This window comes from Zea mays, chromosome 1, assembly GCF_902167145.1.
Source record: "Zea mays cultivar B73 chromosome 1, Zm-B73-REFERENCE-NAM-5.0, whole genome shotgun sequence".
Lineage (NCBI taxonomy): Eukaryota > Viridiplantae > Streptophyta > Magnoliopsida > Poales > Poaceae > Zea > Zea mays.
The window spans coordinates 3,362,141-3,379,862 of NC_050096.1; the positions used below are offsets into that span (position 1 = coordinate 3,362,141).

The 17,722-nt window shown below is 49.2% G+C and overlaps 4 protein-coding genes across 5 annotated transcripts; 2 read left to right on the forward strand and 2 right to left on the reverse strand.

Annotated features, from left to right (window-relative positions):
* Nucleotides 1-327: 327 nt before the first annotated feature.
* On the forward strand, nucleotides 328-3,600 carry LOC100272424 (molybdate-anion transporter). Its single transcript, NM_001348128.1, has 8 exons — nucleotides 328-562; nucleotides 659-803; nucleotides 895-1,063; nucleotides 1,975-2,245; nucleotides 2,342-2,604; nucleotides 2,695-2,910; nucleotides 3,001-3,115; nucleotides 3,255-3,600. The coding sequence occupies exons 1-8, from the start codon at nucleotides 412-414 to the stop codon at nucleotides 3,296-3,298; spliced, it is 1,374 nt and encodes a 457-aa protein (NP_001335057.1). The 5' UTR covers nucleotides 328-411; the 3' UTR covers nucleotides 3,299-3,600.
* A 2,595-nt stretch (nucleotides 3,601-6,195) lies between these two features.
* On the reverse strand, nucleotides 6,196-7,261 carry LOC103630760 (mitochondrial import inner membrane translocase subunit TIM23-2). Its single transcript, XM_008651827.4, has one exon. The coding sequence runs from the start codon at nucleotides 7,125-7,127 to the stop codon at nucleotides 6,528-6,530; it is 600 nt and encodes a 199-aa protein (XP_008650049.1). The 5' UTR covers nucleotides 7,128-7,261; the 3' UTR covers nucleotides 6,196-6,527.
* Nucleotides 7,262-8,166: 905 nt separating this feature from the next.
* LOC100284135 (early nodulin-like protein 1) lies at nucleotides 8,167-9,072 on the forward strand. Its single transcript, NM_001157032.2, has 2 exons — nucleotides 8,167-8,422; nucleotides 8,511-9,072. Exons 1-2 carry the CDS (start codon nucleotides 8,218-8,220, stop codon nucleotides 8,912-8,914), a joined length of 609 nt encoding a protein of 202 aa, NP_001150504.2. The 5' UTR covers nucleotides 8,167-8,217; the 3' UTR covers nucleotides 8,915-9,072.
* Nucleotides 9,073-9,448: 376 nt separating this feature from the next.
* LOC100381824 (uncharacterized) lies at nucleotides 9,449-14,368 on the reverse strand. Of its 2 annotated transcripts, NM_001361544.1 has the most exons (7): nucleotides 13,970-14,368; nucleotides 13,578-13,860; nucleotides 13,101-13,471; nucleotides 12,406-12,532; nucleotides 11,210-12,202; nucleotides 10,314-11,008; nucleotides 9,533-10,044 (listed from the first exon to the last, which is right to left on the reverse strand). In NM_001361544.1, exons 1-7 carry the CDS (start codon nucleotides 14,285-14,287, stop codon nucleotides 9,646-9,648), a joined length of 3,186 nt encoding a protein of 1,061 aa, NP_001348473.1. In that variant the 5' UTR covers nucleotides 14,288-14,368; the 3' UTR covers nucleotides 9,533-9,645. The 2 variants fall into 2 exon arrangements, with proteins under 2 accessions (XP_008643638.1, NP_001348473.1); XM_008645416.4 differs by lacking the exon at nucleotides 13,970-14,368 and having other exon boundaries at nucleotides 9,449-10,044; nucleotides 13,101-13,479; nucleotides 13,578-13,961.
* Between the last annotated feature and the right edge of the window lie 3,354 nt (nucleotides 14,369-17,722).

Consider the following 17,722-nt stretch of genomic DNA (forward strand, 5'->3'; position numbering starts at 1 on the left):
TTGTCGTTTTAGGTTTTTTTTCGCCATGTGCTTGTGTTGGGTCCGTGAATGTAGCATGGTGCTTCCATCTTTATATTTTCTAATTCATGGTATATATATTTTTGGTTGGTCCTTGAGCTCACTTGGACAGAGTGCGGCTTGCCGACCCAGCAGTATGTGCAGGTGCGGCCCGGCCGAAGATTTGGCGCACGCACACTCAGGTAGCCCAGTGGCTGGCTCCACTGCCAGACGCGCTCGGCTCGGCTCGGCGCACCACCACCCCGAGGACACGGAGTGAGCCCGACTGCCCGAGCCCGTATAAATCGACGCTGCGAGGGGTAGCGAGCCGCACCGCACCGCACCGCAACGCGCCACCGATCCACCCCGCGTCCTCGGCCTCCCTCCCTCCGGCGAGCGGCGGCGCGGGCGGCCATGGAGGTGTTCTACTACGTCGTGTTCGGCGCGCTGGCCGCCATCGTGGCGGGGCTCGAGCTCGGCAAGAGCGGCAAGGACCGCGTCGCCACTACCTCCGCCTTCAACTCCTTCAAGAACAACTACGTCCTCGTCTACTCCCTCATGATGTGTACGCCCTCCTTCCCTTCTCTTGTTCGGTTCCTCGTTTAGATCTGCGAACGCTGTGGTGGTTCTGAATGATGATGGTTGGGACGGATTCGTGCAGCCGGGGACTGGCTGCAGGGCCCCTACGTCTACTACCTCTACAGCCAGTACGGCTTCGACAAGGGCGACATCGGCCGCCTCTTCATCGCCGGCTTCGGATCCTCCATGCTCTTCGGCACCATCGTCGGCTCCCTCGCCGACAAACAGTACGCCCGCCCCTGCCATTCCTTCCTTTACGTATTCCAATCCCGATCCAGTGCGCCTCTCGCCTCCCTGACGAATCGTGCTTCCCTCCAGAGGCCGCAAGAGGGCCTGCATCACCTACTGCATCAGCTACATCCTCAGCTGCATCACCAAGCACTCCCCCGAGTACAGGGTCCTCATGATCGGCCGCATCCTCGGAGGCATCGCCACCTCGCTGCTCTTCTCCGCCTTCGAGTCCTGGCTCGTCGCAGAGCACAACAAGGTACAGTAACCGATTGACCCCAGAGGCCAGATCCGGCTGCCACTCTCTGTCTCCACTGCTGCTTTAGAGCTCCTCTCTCTGCCTTTACCTTCAATCCAAATGTTTTCTTCAACTGCGTGTCTGCGCTCATATATCAGGAATGCGTACTAATTGGGATCTGTTGCTCTTTAAGTAATGCTTTTCCCCCCAAATCCTTGTCGCGAATAAATTACTCGAGTGGGAGCACCCTTTAGATTAGATTCATTCATCACATGCTTGTCGTGGAAGCCAGCCAAGTGTATTGGATCTTGGATGTTTGACTACCAATGCGATAGGGCACTTATATAATGAGTTGACTGACGTACGATTAAAAAAATTGAACACTGAATTAACTTATAGTAGCACTAGTATGATTGCTTGAAGTTTTAAGAACAAACTTACAAATGCCCATTTCATGTCTGACTGCTACGCCCAGTAAAATGTGGCTCTGTCAGAGATCCGGAAAGGCCGAGGAAAATCTTGCTGGATGCAAGCTGAAACCCACCTGTTATGTTTTGTTTGATTTCTGCTACTTGTGTCGGTGGATCAGGTGGTTGACACCTGACGTGGCCAAGAGGACGAGCATTTAAAAAGCATGGTCCAGTCATAATAAAGCCATCACGGATGGTCTTATTAAGAATTGTCCTTTTATTCGGTCATGTCCTGCCGGCATTAGTCTCATTAGCAGACAATAATAATTATTAATAGAATCCAAGGATCTAGTGCAGTAGCTGCTGCCTGTGATACAAAATGCCATGCTCTTCCACTTGCGGCAAAAGCTTTATTAATACCGCATGATCTTACATTTGTGAATTATTATGGGGATGGACACATTGCATCTTGTTGGTTTGTACAGACACTGAATTTTTTACCTTTCTTTTCTCTTTTTACAGAGAGGCTTTGACCCGCAGTGGCTGTCCATAACATTCTCCAAAGCCATCTTCCTTGGGAATGGCTTAATTGCCATTGTGTCTGGGCTATTCGCGAACCTTCTTGCTGAGAACTTGGGTTTTGGTCCCGTGGCTCCATTTGATGCCGCTGCATGCTTTCTGGCGATTGGCATGGCTGTCATAATGTCCTCATGGAGTGAGAACTATGGAGACCCATCTGATAGTAAGGACCTGATGGCCCAGTTCAAGGTTGCAGCTAAGGCAATTGCTTCAGGTATGCTTTAGCCCGTCTCATCAGAACGCAGAGAACCAAATATTTATGCATATGAAACCTGCATTTGTTTTCTAACATCGTCCACTGGATCTTCAGATGAAAAGATTGCATTACTGGGAGCCATACAGTCATTGTTTGAGGGCTCGATGTACACATTTGTCTTCCTATGGACTCCAGCGTTGAGCCCAAATGAAGAAGACATTCCTCATGGTTTTATTTTTGCTACATTCATGCTGTCATCCATGTTGGGTAGCTCCGTTGCGTCACGTCTATTAGCCCGAAAGCTCAAGGTTGAAGGTTACATGCAGATTGTGTTCTCGATATCGGCTGTCACCCTTGTCCTCCCTGTTGTCACCAACGTAAGAGCCTGTCTTGTCAGTCACTACTGCTCGGGTATTCTCCGCCTTTGAAAATTCACTGATGTCTATTTGCGGACAATGTCCAAACAGATCCTAGTGCCCACATCTTCTGTGAAAGGAGGCAGCATATCGATTGGAGGTTCCCTTCAGCTTCTTGGTTTCTGCACCTTCGAGGCCTGTGTTGGCATATTCTGGCCATCAATCATGAAGATGAGGTCTCAGTACATTCCTGAGGAAGCAAGAAGCACAATCATGAATTTCTTCCGCATCCCGCTCAACTTATTTGTTTGTGTGGTGCTTTACAATGTAAGGAGTCATTCCCTCGTCCAATGGCAAGAATATACAGAAATATCAGCACACGAGTAACACTTTGCCTGTGGACGTTGTCTTTTGCAGGTGAACGCATTCCCTATCACTGTCATGTTCGGGATGTGTTCTATCTTCCTCTTCATGGCAGCAATCTTGCAGAGACGGCTGATGGTTGTCTCGGATCTACACAAGTCATCAACTAGTATGTGACATTTCGATTCTCTTCTATTCTGTTCCGGCAGTGCTGTGCCAATGAAGTCTTGAACTGTTATCTCTGATAAACTCAGATGTCCTAGTTCATCGTTCATCGCTAACCATAGGGCAACTAACGTTCCTTGCAGAAGCACAAGAAATGATCGGGGAAGATGAGCCACTAAATCCTTAGACGTCGACAGAACCATACGTGCAAATCAGATACGAAGGCGGCATACACAGAGCAATTCATTTCCACCCGTGCAATAAGATGGAAGTCAGAACCATGTAGTTGTTTTCGTTTGTAATTTTCTTTCTATAGTGTAAGATTTGACAAGGCTGTTAGTTTGCACCTCGGATCTGCTTATATCCACAGGGCAATCGATAGTTCAGCAAGTATTGAGCTATACCTATGTCCCGAGAAGATTAGATGAGTTGGCGTCTTGGCGATCGATGTGGGCTTTTCCCGTTGTTGTTCCTTGCAATTTATTTTCGAAAAAAAAAGAAACATGTTCGCTTTAAGCTTTACGATACGGTATATATTATTCTTGGAAGTGTTATCTACTGCATGACAATTCTGGCTGATGTGCATATAGCATGTGAAAAGAGTATTGTGAACCAGCGTAGATATCTTTTTTATGGCCGCTGCTCTGATGGCTGGTGACAAATCTGGTGCTGCTACTGTTACTGTTGTGGGCTCTCTCTATCTGGCCGCCGCTGCTCCGATGGTCGCGCTTCTAGCTGTTGTTGTTTGAGCGCCAGGTTGCAGGATTCTATATCGTAGCCTCAGTTGGCTTCTCTGGTCTGTCTCACACCTAGTAGTGTCATGTTTTTGTTTTCTGTAGATTTTCTTTGGTCGTTGTAAGAACTATTGCTTCCTAATGAAGAAAAAACCCAGCACGTTCTTCGAAAAACTCGTGTGCTCCACTGCTCCTATGCATGTGTGGAGTGTAGAGCACAGATACAAGTCAGAGATGGCCATTTCACACGATATGGTAATTTTGCTCTGACAGTTCGGTTTGCAGTAGGCATCTCATGGTAGCTTTTAAAATTTTTCTGATGACATGGCTCCAGTTATAAGAATCATGATCCGTGAAGCACTCGACCACAGTTTCAGTGTTGTTTGGAAGCAAGGGGAGGAAATTGAGGATGCTAGATTGCTAGCCCCATCAATCCTTTTGCTCTCAAACTAGGGCTGGATATTGAGCCAACTCGACTTGGCTCGGTCGAGTTGGCTCGTTAAGATAATGAGTTAGCTTGGCTCGGCTTGTTAAGAAACCAAGCTAAAGAATTGGCTTGGCTCGTTTATAATCTCGAGCTGACTTGTTTAGCTTGCGAACCAAATATATATATATACTATATATAAAACAATATAATCAGTTACTAGTTCATACCGCGTCAAACCAAATTAACAAAGTTTATCACTTATTAGTTCATCCAACACAAGTGTGAGCTTTATTTTTCCGACAAATGATTGCTCATTCGAGCTAACGAGCTCGACTCGAGCTGGCTCGTTAACAAACCGAGCTGAGATGCTTAACTTAGCTCATTAGTCATTACAAAATTGAAACGAGCCAGGTCGAACCGAATCGACCACGAGTCAAGTGAGCTTACGAAATATGATTATTTTATCCAGCCCTATCTCAAACAAGCCATCAAAGTTCGCATAGGTGCAATGGTGAACTGGTTTGATCACAAAGAGCACTTGCATGCATACACAAGAAAATTCAGATGATAAAGCTCAGACACCTTAAACATTGATACAGTGACTCGAGGAAAAAGCTCATATGCAACAGCACCCCACAACTCAATTCCAAACCAATGGAATCAGAAAATTCAGATACAGATAAATCATATGAAAATCACATGACTATTTTATACAAATAAAGCTCATATGCAACAGCACCTCACAACTAAGTCCAACCCAATAGGTTTCTCAACCTGAAGCAAGACGCAGATACTGGGATATCATATGAAAATCGCATCACTGTTTTATCATATCAAGGGGGTGTTTGATGCACTGAAGCTAATATCTAATAGTTAGTTGACTAAAAAATTTATATTGAAATTAGCTAGCTAACTATTAGCTAATTTACTAAAAATAACTATTAGCTAGACTATTTGAATAACTTCAACTATTAGCTTTAGTGCATTTAAACATGGCCTCAGACCATCAGGATACACAGCTTTATTCAGAATGGCCAATAACCAAAATTAACAATAAAAGATCATATAATTCAATAAGAATCACCTGATCATATTCAGAGATCAGGAAGGCTGTAGGCACAAGGCCAACTAGAAAGGTCCGGATACGAAATGAAGATCATATTTATCAATATGAAACACTTATGAACGATAGCCTGTGACCGGGATGTTATAAACAGTATGAACATGGTCGCTGTTTATCATGTTCAGAGGACCAGGAATAGGATACACGAAGGCTGAGCTAGAAAAGTCAGGCTGAAAACTGGTCATATGAATCGCTTTTGGATGATATCCTGTCATAATTGCTTTTCATTAGCTACTAAAACTAAATCTTTGGATATATTATATCCTTTCAAGTCTTCTTTTATTGTCTCTTCCTATGCCATCTTCGACATTTCGATGCCTCTCTTCCCTATAGCATCGTGTCTTAGAATCCTACTACGCTACTACGCATTGGTGCATCTGAAGGTCTCTGTTTAACATATCCAAACCATCATCGTTCAGAAATCAGAACCTTATTGGATGGCGACAAGTAGAACACAATAATCGTATTTTGGCAACATTATCTACTGACCATGTAGTTTAATCGTCGTCATATAAAACTTGTGTTTTCGCTTGTGAGATGCTTAGCACCACTTACTCCACTGTCCACTCTGTTTTGATTTTATAGCTAATATCTTCATTAGTGTCCTATCTCTCTGTAGCATACTGCATACCCAAAGGTATCCCTTCTAACACTATTTGACATTCCAAACTATCTCCATTGTTATGTGTAGTACTGCCCAAGTTATATCAGGTCTAAAATCTTTGGACTCTATAGTCTCTTGATACAGCCCCACTTTTATACTTACTCGTGTCTGCCATAAAAGCATACACCAAGTGATATAAGGCAAAAAACATAGTGATAGAACACTGGCGACAATCTAGCGACACATTTCACAATGTCATGAATTCTCCAGCATAATGCAAAAGGCAGTATTACTGTGTCGCTACCAGCTAGCAGCTAATGTTACATTGCAAGGCAGATCAAAACTTTCGTGATCTGATGAGAGCAGATCGTTGACATAAGTAGTACAAGCATATGGCTGTCAACAATATATAGGAGTGTTGAGAAGAACATGCCTCCTCCCAAATAATTAAAGAAACGACATCCAAGCGACGAATTGGTTTTGACTTTGATCACGGCAGCAAGAGCAGGGAGAGTACCGCAATGGGATTCAGAGCGCAGGGACGTATCTCTTCCCAACCTGCTTGGCGGCCGCGGCGGCGCCAGCTAGAACGCCACCAACGGCCCCGGCGACGACCGCCGAGCGCGGCCCGTTGGCGGCCCGGAAGAGCGCGCCGGTGCCTAGGCCGGCCGCGACGCTGTTGATCCAGTCGTCGCGGTCGCGCGCGGCGACCATGGCGCTCTCGATCCCGGCGTACATGAGGCCGATGACCCCGAGCGTGTTACCGACGCGGCGGCCCGAGGAGCCGCAGGAGTTGAGGACGCGGTTGGCGCGGATCTTGGCGGGCTCGCCGGGCTCGGCGCCGCGGGCGGCGTCGCGGAGCCCCAGCGTGGCCCCAGCCACGGCGCCGCCGAGGTAGCCGACGCCCGTGTAGTAGGTGAGGTTCTCGCCCCAGGACCGGCGCTGCGCGGCCGCCTCCTCCTGGAAGAGGAACTCCGGGGAGGTGGGGAGGTCGTAGAGCTGCCGGTAGGGCATGTTGAGGTCCTGGTACGGGTTGTAAAGGCGGCGCTCGGAGGCGGAGGCCGGGATGGCGGCGTCGCGTCGGTCGTCGGTCCCGTACATCGTGGAGTACGGCCGCGGGTCGGCCATCGCGGAATCCGGCGGTGGCGGCGGCGGCGGCGGCGGCGTGGGAGGCAAGAATCCGATGGGAGCACTGCACAGGGTTTGGGTCGCGCACGGCACGGCACGGCACGGCAGGCTTGGCCTCGGTGCGGGCTATATATTTTGCGAAGAGGTCCCCCCTCGCGTCTGATATTTCTGGCGCCGCCGACCAACAGCTTCGACCAATGGTCTGAGAGGGACTATGGGCCGGACTTCTCGGATATTTGGAGGCCTGCGTTATAATAGTTGGGCCCAAATGAGCGAGAACGAGGACGCTGCATGAGATATTATTAATATTATTTTTAAAAAAAAATAGTCCCCAGTGTGACTGAGACGGACAGGCCGGGCGTCTGGAGCTGGGGACTGGGGAGTGGGGAGGCTGCACGAACTGGCCTGGAGCCCTGGAACTATGAACAGTGAGTGCTGGTCTACAGTGGACTGAAATGTATCCAAAATAAGTGGGTATCCGAAAATTCGGATTCATGTTAAGATAATTCCGATTTACCCAATCAGATTTCATCTAATACAATATATTAGGGTTTTTTACAAGCCCTTTTCATGATAAAAAAAACACCTTTCCATTTAGAAACGGAAGCTGCTATTAGGGTTTGGGTAGATTGAATACGGATTTGGGTAGTTCGGATTTAGATAATAGGTATTTGGGTTTTTTTTGTCCACCACTACGCACCGGCACCGCACGAGCAGCTGCCCCCACCCCCTCGGCCTCTGCTTCTGTTCACGTGGTCGCTCCTACAGTCCCACGTGCCGCGCCCTGGACTGAACTCCACTTGCACTTGCACTGCCCAGCAGCCCACGGCCCAGTGGCCCACGGCCGTCTATACTGGAACCAAAGCCGTCCGCCGACGTGATTAAGGAGACGGCGGCGGTAGGCAGTACCGGAGATTGCGGCCGGAACACATGGTCCGAGCCGCGACGCGGGGCATGGAGTCGCACACTTTCTGCACTCTACCTCTACCAGCCTCTCATAGTATAGATAAATAAAGCCAACACAAGCCTGCCCGCAAGCACAAAGCAGCAAGCAGGGCAGGTTTTGCGAAGCAAAGCCCACGAGCACAGGATGAGGATGCGTGCGCGGGCGGCATCGGCATCTGCGTCGGCGGCTGTGGTGGTGCTGCTCCTGCTCCTGCTACTGGTGGGCGTCTGCGCGGGCGCCGTGTACAAGGTAGGCGACCTGGACGCCTGGGGCGTGCCGCCGCCGTCCAAGCCCGACGTCTACAAGCGCTGGGCCAAGTCCATCCACTTCGCGCTCGGCGACTCCATCTGTAAGCACCGCATCCCATTCCCCCGCCACCGTCCATCTCCGCCGCCGCCTCACTCACTCACGCAACCTCCCCTCCCCTCCCCCCGCAGGGTTCCTGTACCCGCCGAGCCAGGACTCGGTGCTGCAGCTGGCGCCGGCGGCCTTCGCGTCCTGCGACCTGTCGCGCCCCGTGGCCAGGCTCGCCGACGGCAACTCCTTATTCAACCTCACCGCGCCCGGCCGCGCCTACTACGCCAGCGGCGCGCCGGGTCACTGCCGCAGGGGCCAGAAGCTCTGGGTCGACGTGCCCTTGCCCAACGGCACCTACCTCCAGCCCTCCGCCACCGACCTCGCCGCGCTCGCGCCCACCCCCGCCGCCGACCCGCCCGCCGGGTTCGCGTCCGCTGCCGCCGCCGCGCCACAGGGGGGCAACGCCTCGCCCGCGCCCCGCGCCGCCGCCGCCGCTGGATCCGTCGTCGCACTCTCCTTCGCGCTCCAGATCCTCCTCCTCTGACTGTGCGGTACAGTAGCTGATTAGCTACCTCTATCTCGCTAGTTTTGAGATCTCCATTTTTTGTGTGTGCTGTGGAACGAGAGTGAGAACAGTTCTTTCTTGGCTGAAAATTGAATTGAATGCATGATCGGAGGGAGATTGGATCTCCATTTGCTTTCTTTTTTTCTGTTGGCTTCTACTGCTACTGTCTCTTTCCATTAATTAAATTCCTTCAATCAAATCTCCTTGCGACGATCGGATCAGCTAAGCGGATGCATGGCCATGGACCAGTAGCTATACTAGTACCAGCTAGGCTGTAAGCTGGTGAGGCACATGAGCCCACACGCGGTGGCGTGGCGGTGGACAACAGAACGACCACTAGAACAGGTGCTGAATCGTGTCGGTGTACACACACACAAAAAAAAGGACGGGTTTGGCCGGAGGAGTTGACGACAACGACACCTACTATCGCCATCGATCCGGCAACAGTACCGTAGTACCCTGCTGTGGTGTCCGCCGTCCGCCTGGACGAAACGGGAACTGTTTGACGAGACATTGGATCAGCGATTTTTTTGGCATGACCGCGTTGGAAAAGCCAACCAAACCGACAGCCTGCTCACTTGATAACAGCCGACTTTTGGATCAGAGTCACACAACCACCCCACCACCCTAGGTCGTCTGACACACAAAAAATGATAACAGCGTCTATGGTAGCAATACAGTGTACACAATCCCTTTGAGCCAGCTACTCTTCACCGTGGCATGGCGACGTTCCAATCGTACACCTTCACATCGAAGGTGTCGGACTCTTCAAGCGCCCGTCGAAGCTCTCTGGCGCAGCTCGGGTTCTTGGCAAGCAGCAACGCGAAGCCACCGCCACCAGCTCCGACCAGTTTGTACCCGCAGCAGTAAGGGTCGGCGAAGGCGAACAGCTCGTCCACGGGCCTGTTGCTGCAGAAAGGGTCCAGCTCCTGGTGCAACCTCCAGGCCTCCAGCAGGATGCCGCCGAGCTCGTCCAGCTCACCGTTCATCAGCGCCTCTCTCCCGATCTTGGCTAGTTCCGCTAGCCTCTTGATGCTGGATATCAGGATGCTGTCGCGGCGGAGGTACCGAGTCACGACTTTCTGCAGGACTTGGTGGGCGAGCCTTACCTATACAGATTTGTTTAGGGAGGAACAGCAATATTGTCGAAGACGTTAAACAACAATCATAACGGCACATGGACATCGTGGCCACCATCAATGAAAACAGCAATTGTGGATGCCTAATACCTAGGACCTCATTATGCTAGATACAAGTTTGAGAAAGATGGACATATTAGTGCTTTAGTTCATTCACTTCTAGATATAGCGCGTGCAGGGTCACAAGCAATGGAGTAAAAAAATGAATTTTATGCTTCAAGCAGAAATGATGAACTTACTTGGCCAGTGAATACAATCAGGAGACGTTCTTCTAATTCCTGGATCAGCTGAGGAGTGGTCAGCACTGGAACAACTTGCAACCGTAACGGTTGTCCTGGAAAACTCTGGGTGCACTTGATCCCAGGATATAGGCCCCCAATTTGGTCCTGCCACCCACCACCTGTGCCCATTATTTGTTCCACCACTAGCACGGCTCTAGCAACACTGTCGTCACTTTCGTCGTCCTCCATCACTTGGAACAGTCCCTTAACAACAGCAGCTGATAATATACTAGAAGTTCCCAGTCCACTTCCACGAGGAACATTCGACCATGTCCTGATGTTCAGGCCTGATTTCGACAATATCTCGTGGCCAAGGATTCCAGTAACAATAAGAGCGGACTTGACGAGACGGAATGGATCACTTTCTTTGAATGGAGAAGAAATAGATGCCAGATTATCGATATAAACATGTCTACCAGCGTCGTCTTCGATCCTTACTCCAAGGTGGTCCTCTGTTGTCTCTATCATAGCACCGACTGGAAGGCTTCCTTGCAAACTTATCGCCATATTCAAAACACAACCTGGACGCTCCAAGCTCCACGGAGGTGTATCACTCCAACCCCCAACAAAGTCCACACGGACTGGTAATTCTACAACAGTCTTCCTTGGATGCAAGCTTTCATGGTTTGAAGACATCTTGCCGCTAGATGGCTCTAAAAGAATGAAATATGTTAGCTATATAATAGCAATACTGATGGTTCATTTCAAATGGTAAAACCGACCACAATTAGTTCGTGTTGATACCATGGAATTTGAGGAAAGTCACAGTAAGCACAGCAGTTGTTAGTTTTGGAAATGCAAGGCCTTTAGCTATTTTAAATGACTAAATGTTGTGTAGTGACTATTGTACGCACCTTTGGATCCATATTTTATCGCCGACGCAGTTTCGCTTGCAATGGAAGCCCACACTTTCTCTTCCACCGTACATGCAGTGGAAAGATCTCCAGAAGCTCTAAGCAGATCCATCTTGACCTGATATTCTCTGCTCTGAGGAAGAACCCCAGGATACTGTTCACTGTGACTTGGAAAAAATGAAAGTAATTCTTCATAGACTGCTAAACATGTATCTTTTTGTAACATTTCCTCACAAAGTTGAAACAGATTACGACCGAGTAAGCCATAGTTCATGCAAGCCTTGGCTATGTCAGCTGCAAGATTTGCCTGATGCTTGCTCGAATCGGTGCAAAGTTGTCTGTAATCAATAGCACGATGCAGCTCTTCCAGGCTGATCCTCTGTGATTTTTGCCACAAGGAAGCTATTCTCCCATCTGGGTCGCATTCTGATCCCATAAGCCACATGCCCACATTAAGCATTTCTGGGAGAGACATGACAGGAAAAAGCTTTGCAGTCCATAAGCATTTGTCCTGGCTAGTTGAACCCCACAGATCCGTATCCTGGATTCTAAGATCTTCCAAGACATTTATCCATGGCTTGCCACAGAACGTCCCATCCTTCTGAATAGAAACTTTTGGATTATCGTGAAGACCACAGTAAACCAAAACCCTCCCCGCAGAGTTTGCCAAAGGTACTTCCCAGAGGCAATGTCGATCAGGTAATGTGAAACAAGCGCTACCATCAAACTCACGTATATTCACCGAGACAATAATACATTGCGAGCCGATCCGTATTCTACCGGAAAGTACTGAATCATAAACCAATGTATCCTCTCCTATTGAGACTCCAGAAGAAATCTTTGTACACAAAATAATAGCTGTCGCTGCAATATCACAAGCAGTGGTCTCTGGTAGTGAACACATATGCCTTCGACCTACAAGTCCAGAATAGGAACCCGCCAGGTGATCAAGAACCTCCGCGGATGTGCCAAAATGTAGAAATGAAAAGTCATCTGAAAAGGAAAACCATCCGAATTTAGCATTTCAACTGTGAAACTGACACAAAAGATGATACAAATAATATCTCACGCCTGATCAGGAAGATAACAGTTTCAATAAATACATGAAAACTTAAATGGCATAACCTCTAGATAGAAAACCAAGATAATGCACAAGTCCAAAAGAAATGGTTACTGAATGATTAGTAGGAACATACATGAACAAAAGCTGAAAAGCCTTTGTTTTCCTAAAGCAGAAATCAGTTCCTTGCCCAATGGACGGTTCCGCAACCATACATGCTTGGCTGGTACCCATGCTGCCACAAGATCCTCATATAAGCTTAGCTGCAATATATTGGCAAGCATGATCACACAAACCGAAATCTCAAAAGGTGCATCTGCAATTAGAGAAATATGCCTAACAGGAAGCAAGGAAGCCTAAGGAGTAGAGTTTAGAACACATTTGACATTTCAAATCTAAATTATACATGTTACTAGAAGATTGATCAATGGAGTTCTGTAAATCCACTTTCAACATGGAACAAATAGTGAATACTAGGATTTCTTAAGGATAGAAGAACTGTATGATCAAGAATATATATTCAGTTTCTACCACATAACTGGTTTAGTTACTAGCATACATCAAAGTAGAAACTGAAACATAGTGTTGATATCAAATTACAGATTAAGGGTTACGGGTTAGAAGGCTATTCAGAATGTACAATCAGGAGCATCCTGCACATCAGTTTTTTTTTTTGCAGAATAATCATGTTTTCTTAATTTAGCGAGCAGGTTTCAAAAGAAATGAATTCACCTGTTTGCAACATCCAAAAGCATCTCAGAAACTATGAGAAAGGAAATTAATAATGTATGTCAAATGTTATAGCTCACAATGCTGGAAATGGTAGCTTGCCTCTTTGTTACAAGTCATGAGCTCCTTAACCACGGAATGGCTAGATGAATGTGCAAGGGTAACAAGGTCCTGCCATGCTTTACCCGTTGCGGCTATTATTCCTGTGTCAAGCAATGCTCTCCCGTCATCTAGGATGGCATGGCCCTCTGCAAGCTCGCTCACTGTCGGCTTCTGCAGGAGATCATCAACCAAGCAAAGAGAGTAGGTCTCCTGATCGATCCCAGCGTCCTTTGATGCTACAACCACTCCATGATTAGCAGCCACATCCAGAGTGGTGGGCACCGTCACAATACAAGCAGCATCGTCAGGAAGATATAGATTGGAGGCATCAAAGCACGGGAGAACATCCCCGGTCATTATGAAGATCCCACCTGGTCATCTACGGGCAATTAGAAACGGAAACAGATGTGGCAGTCCCTTCTTTTCTTTGGGCATTGTATAAGTGCACTGATCAGTCAATTTTGTCTGGGCTACAACCTTGGTTGTTGAAAGCTTGCCTTGCACTGGAGGAGATGGCAAGAATGTGATCGAACAGGAGCGGAACAGGTCCATCGGGATTGTCCCCGGCCAGGTAAGGCAGAGGGAGAAACGCCTTCCCCATGGGGTTCGCCCACGGAACCCTCTTGCTGTCGCCCCCGGCGTGAAGCAAGAGCACGTGCTTCTTCGCCATGAATCCCGCTGCCGCGGCGATCGTGGCCTCATCCCCCGAACCACCATTTCCGCCTTCGAGAAGGAATTCGCCGATCTCTTCCTTGGAAGCCTGCGAAGAAAATCCCGACATCCCACTATAGGCCGCCAACGGAACAACGGTCCGAGTAGAGTAAAGCAAGGTAGCGATAAGCGCAGAGGGCAGGTAAGTAGGTCGGGACCTGGGCGGCGAGGTGGCGAACAAGGGCAGCGACGGCGTGGAGCGTGGCGGCGCCGGAGCCGATGCGGGCGCCGTCGGGGTCGGGGACGGCGATGGCCGCGGTGGAGGCCGGGAAGCGGCCGAGGGCGCGGGCGCGCTCGAGCTGGCGGTTGTAGAGCGCGGCCTGCTTAGGGCTGGCGGCCGTGAGCACGACGGCGTCCCAGGGCGGCACGCGCGCCGGGTCGCGCGCGGACAGCCGCAGCCGGCACCACGCCTTTCGCAGCGTCGCCGCCGCCTCCTCCGCCGTGCGCGCCCTCCGCCGTCGCGGGCGCGCGTCCATCGCCGTCGCCTCCCGCGCCTTGGGCCCCCGGACTCGGATCGGGCCGCAGCTGGGTTAGTCTCTCTTCTAGTTCTACCGGAGCATTGACTGGTTATCAGTTGGGAAGCTGGTGCCAAGCCTAGCATTCTGTGACAGTTCAGAGATACCGTCAGTTAAAAATGAGTTGCCACAAACTCTGCATTTGTCCAATGCACCTTGATGCAAGTTCAAACTATGTTAGGTCAATTCAAAAAAATTGATCAAATAAACTAGAATAGTATTTTTTTCATGGAGTAAAGAAATTGAACTAGAATGGCATTTAATAGTAATTAGTTAGCTGACAAAAAACACCATTAGTAGGTGTAGCCTGGACCTTGTTTACGAAACCTTGTGAAACCTCAGCGGTGGTGAGTGACAGCTTTCTTTGTCCCCGCTTTAAATATTCAGTGCTACAGTACTCTAACGATTCTGGTCCGTTGGGAAGACAGGCGGGCAGCGGTCGCATGTCCCCGTAAGCAGGCCTTTAGCCTGTAACCAGCTCTGTTACAACAACTACGGTATAGGCAGCCTCTTCACTAGGGGGTTTAGATGTGCGGATAATCACTCGGTCTCTGCCTCAGCTCTCAGCAGGAAACTAGCATGCACTGTCACGTCGGATAACAGGACGCCAAAGCATCTCTCCTTCAAATACAACACCTGGCTTTACCGTGGACAGCCCCCTCAGTGGAGTCCCTCCAAGGGACGACGAAGAAAACAAGCAACACATCGACGAACACTCAGTTCTCCACTCGATCTACTCGATCTTAGATATTGGCACTTGCCTCAATCATTTCTTAGGACATGAGGACTTTCCCTCTCATGTCGTGTTTGTAACCCCTACTATAAGCACCTCGGTACGAGTAATATAAGCATCATCCCCCTCTGCTGGAAATAGGGCCTCGTGTTGCCCGAACCAGGATAAATTGCTTGTGTCTACTTGCACACCATCTAGAATCTGGCCACGCGACATTATTTACCATTTGGTTAGGACCCCTTAGTCCAAACTGAAAGGGAAATAAGCTTACACCTTTTCCTAAATTGATTTTGGTGGTTGAATTGCCCAACACAAATAATTGGACTAACTAGTTTGCTCTAGTCTATAAGTTTTACAGGTGCCAAAGGTTCACAACAAGCCAATAAAAAGATCAAAGATGGGTTCAAATAAAGAGAGCTAAAGACATCCCAAAAGGCACCCTGGTCTGGCGCACCAGTCTGTCTGGTGCACCACCGGACAGTGTCCGGTGCACTAGGGTACTCAACGTTGAACTCGCTACCTTCGGGAAAATGGGAGGTCGCTCCGCTATAATTCACCGGACTGTCCGGTGAAGCACCGGACTGTGTCCGGTGTCACACCGGACTGTCCGGTGTGCCAGCGGAGCAACGGCTACTTCGCGCACAACGGTCGACTGCAACACATTTAATGCGCGCCTGCGCGGGCAGAGGACAGAGCACGCGCAGAAGGCGCACCGGACAGTCTACAGGACCTGTCCGGTGCACCACCGGACAGCCCAGAGGCCCCACCTGTCAGAGCTCCAACGATCAGAACCCAACGGCCTGCTGATGTGGCTGGCGCACCGGACAGTGTCCGGTGGCGCACCGGACTGTCCGGTGCGCCATGCGACATCAGCCTTCCAACGGCCACTTTTGGTGGTTGGGGCTATAAATACCCCAACCACCACACATTCAATAGCATCCAAGTTTTCCACCTTCAACACATTACAAGAGCTATAGCATTCAATTCTAGACACAACCAAAGAGATCAAATCCTCTCCCAAGTTCGGAATCACTCCAAATCAAATAGTGACTAGAGAGAGTGACATTTGTGTTCATTTGAGCTCTTGCGCTTGGATTGCTTATTTTCTTTCTCATTCTTCTTGTGATCAACTCAATTATAACCGAGGCAAGAGACACCAATTGTGTGGTGGTCCTTGCGGGAACTTTGTGTTCCGTTTGATTGAGAAGAGAAGCTCACTCGGTCTAAGTGACCGTTTGAGAGAGGGAAAGGGTTAAAAGAGACCCGGTCTTTGTGACCACCTCAACGGGGAGTAGGTTTGCAAGAACCGGACCTCGGTAAAACAAATTATCGTGTCTCACTCTTTGTTTGCCCACGATTTATTTTCCGCCCTCTCTCTCGGACTCGTTCATATTTCTAACGCTAACCCGGCCTGTAGTTGTGCTTAAGTTTATAAATTTCAGATTCGCCCTATTCACCCCCCTCTAGGCTACTTTCAATTGGTATCAGAGCCGGTGCTTCATTAGAGCCTAATCGCTTGAAGTGATGTCGGGAGCATCCGCCAAGAGGGATCTCGGGACCGGCGACAAGTCCGCAAGCTCGGGGAGAACACACTCAAGGGAGTCCGCCCACAAGCACAAGGAGGAATCCTCTTCCTCCATCAAGTCCCATCGGATGGGTGACAAGAAGAAGAAGATGAAGAAAGTGGTCTACTACGAGACCGACTCTTCGTCACCCTCCACCTCCGGCTCGGAATCGGCCTCCACTACTTCAAAGCGCCATGAGCGCAAGAAGTATAGTAAGATGCCCCTTCGCTATCCTCGTATTTCTAGGCGCACTCCATTACTTTCCGTTCCATTAGGCAAACCACCTATGTTTGAAGGTGAAGATTATTCTATGTGGAGTGATAAAATGAGGCATCACCTAACCTCACTCCACAAAAGCATATGGGACATTGTTGAGTATGGAGTGCAGGTACCAAAGAAGGGAGACAAGGATTACGACTCGGAGGAGGTCGAACAAATCCAACACTTCAACTCCCAAGCCACAACTATACTCCTCGCCTCTCTAAGTCGAGAGAAGTATAATAAGGTGCAAGGGTTGAAGAGCGCAAAGGAAATTTGGGACGTGCTCAAGACCGCGCATGAAGGAGACGAGGTGACCAAGATCACCAAGCGGGAGACGATCGAGGGGGAGCTCGGTCGCTTCCGGCTTCGCCAAGGGGAGGAGCCACAAGAAATGTACAACCGGCTCAAGACCTTGGTAAACCAAGTGCGCAACCTCGGGAGCAAAAAATGGGATGACCATGAAATGGTCAAGGTTATTCTAAGATCACTCGTTTTCCTTAACCCTACGCAAGTTCAATTAATTCGTGGTAATCCTAGATATACACTAATATCTCCCGAGGAAGTAATAGGAAACTTTGTGAGCTTTGAGTTGATGATCAAAGGCTCAAAGAAAATTATCGAGCACGACGGCCCCTCCACGCCCGAAGCACAACCGGTCGCATTCAAGGCGACGAAGGAGAAGAAGGAGGAATCTACATCAAGTAGACTACCCATCGACGCCTCAAAGCTCGACAACGAGGAAATGACGCTCATCATCAAGAGCTTCCGCCAAATCCTCAAGCAAAGGAGGGGGAAGGATTACAAGCCCCACTCTAAGAAAGTTTGCTACAAGTGTGG

Coding starts and splice junctions, on each gene's coding strand:
- LOC100272424 (NM_001348128.1), top strand. CDS start 412: ATGGAGGTGTTCTACTACGTCGTGTTCGGCGCGCTGGCCGCCATCGTG. Junction 1,064..1,974: donor TCGTCGCAGAGCACAACAAG/GTACAGTAACCG, acceptor CTCTTTTTACAG/AGAGGCTTTGACCCGCAGTG. Junction 3,116..3,254: donor TCTACACAAGTCATCAACTA/GTATGTGACATT, acceptor CGTTCCTTGCAG/AAGCACAAGAAATGATCGGG.
- LOC100381824 (NM_001361544.1), bottom strand. CDS start 14,287: ATGGACGCGCGCCCGCGACGGCGGAGGGCGCGCACGGCGGAGGAGGCG. Junction 12,533..13,100: donor TCATGACTTGTAACAAAGAG/GCAAGCTACCAT, acceptor AATATATTGCAG/CTAAGCTTATATGAGGATCT. Junction 11,009..11,209: donor GATAAAATATGGATCCAAAG/GTGCGTACAATA, acceptor TCATTCTTTTAG/AGCCATCTAGCGGCAAGATG.
- LOC103630760 (XM_008651827.4), bottom strand. CDS start 7,127: ATGGCCGACCCGCGGCCGTACTCCACGATGTACGGGACCGACGACCGA.
- LOC100284135 (NM_001157032.2), top strand. CDS start 8,218: ATGAGGATGCGTGCGCGGGCGGCATCGGCATCTGCGTCGGCGGCTGTG. Junction 8,423..8,510: donor CGCGCTCGGCGACTCCATCT/GTAAGCACCGCA, acceptor CTCCCCCCGCAG/GGTTCCTGTACCCGCCGAGC.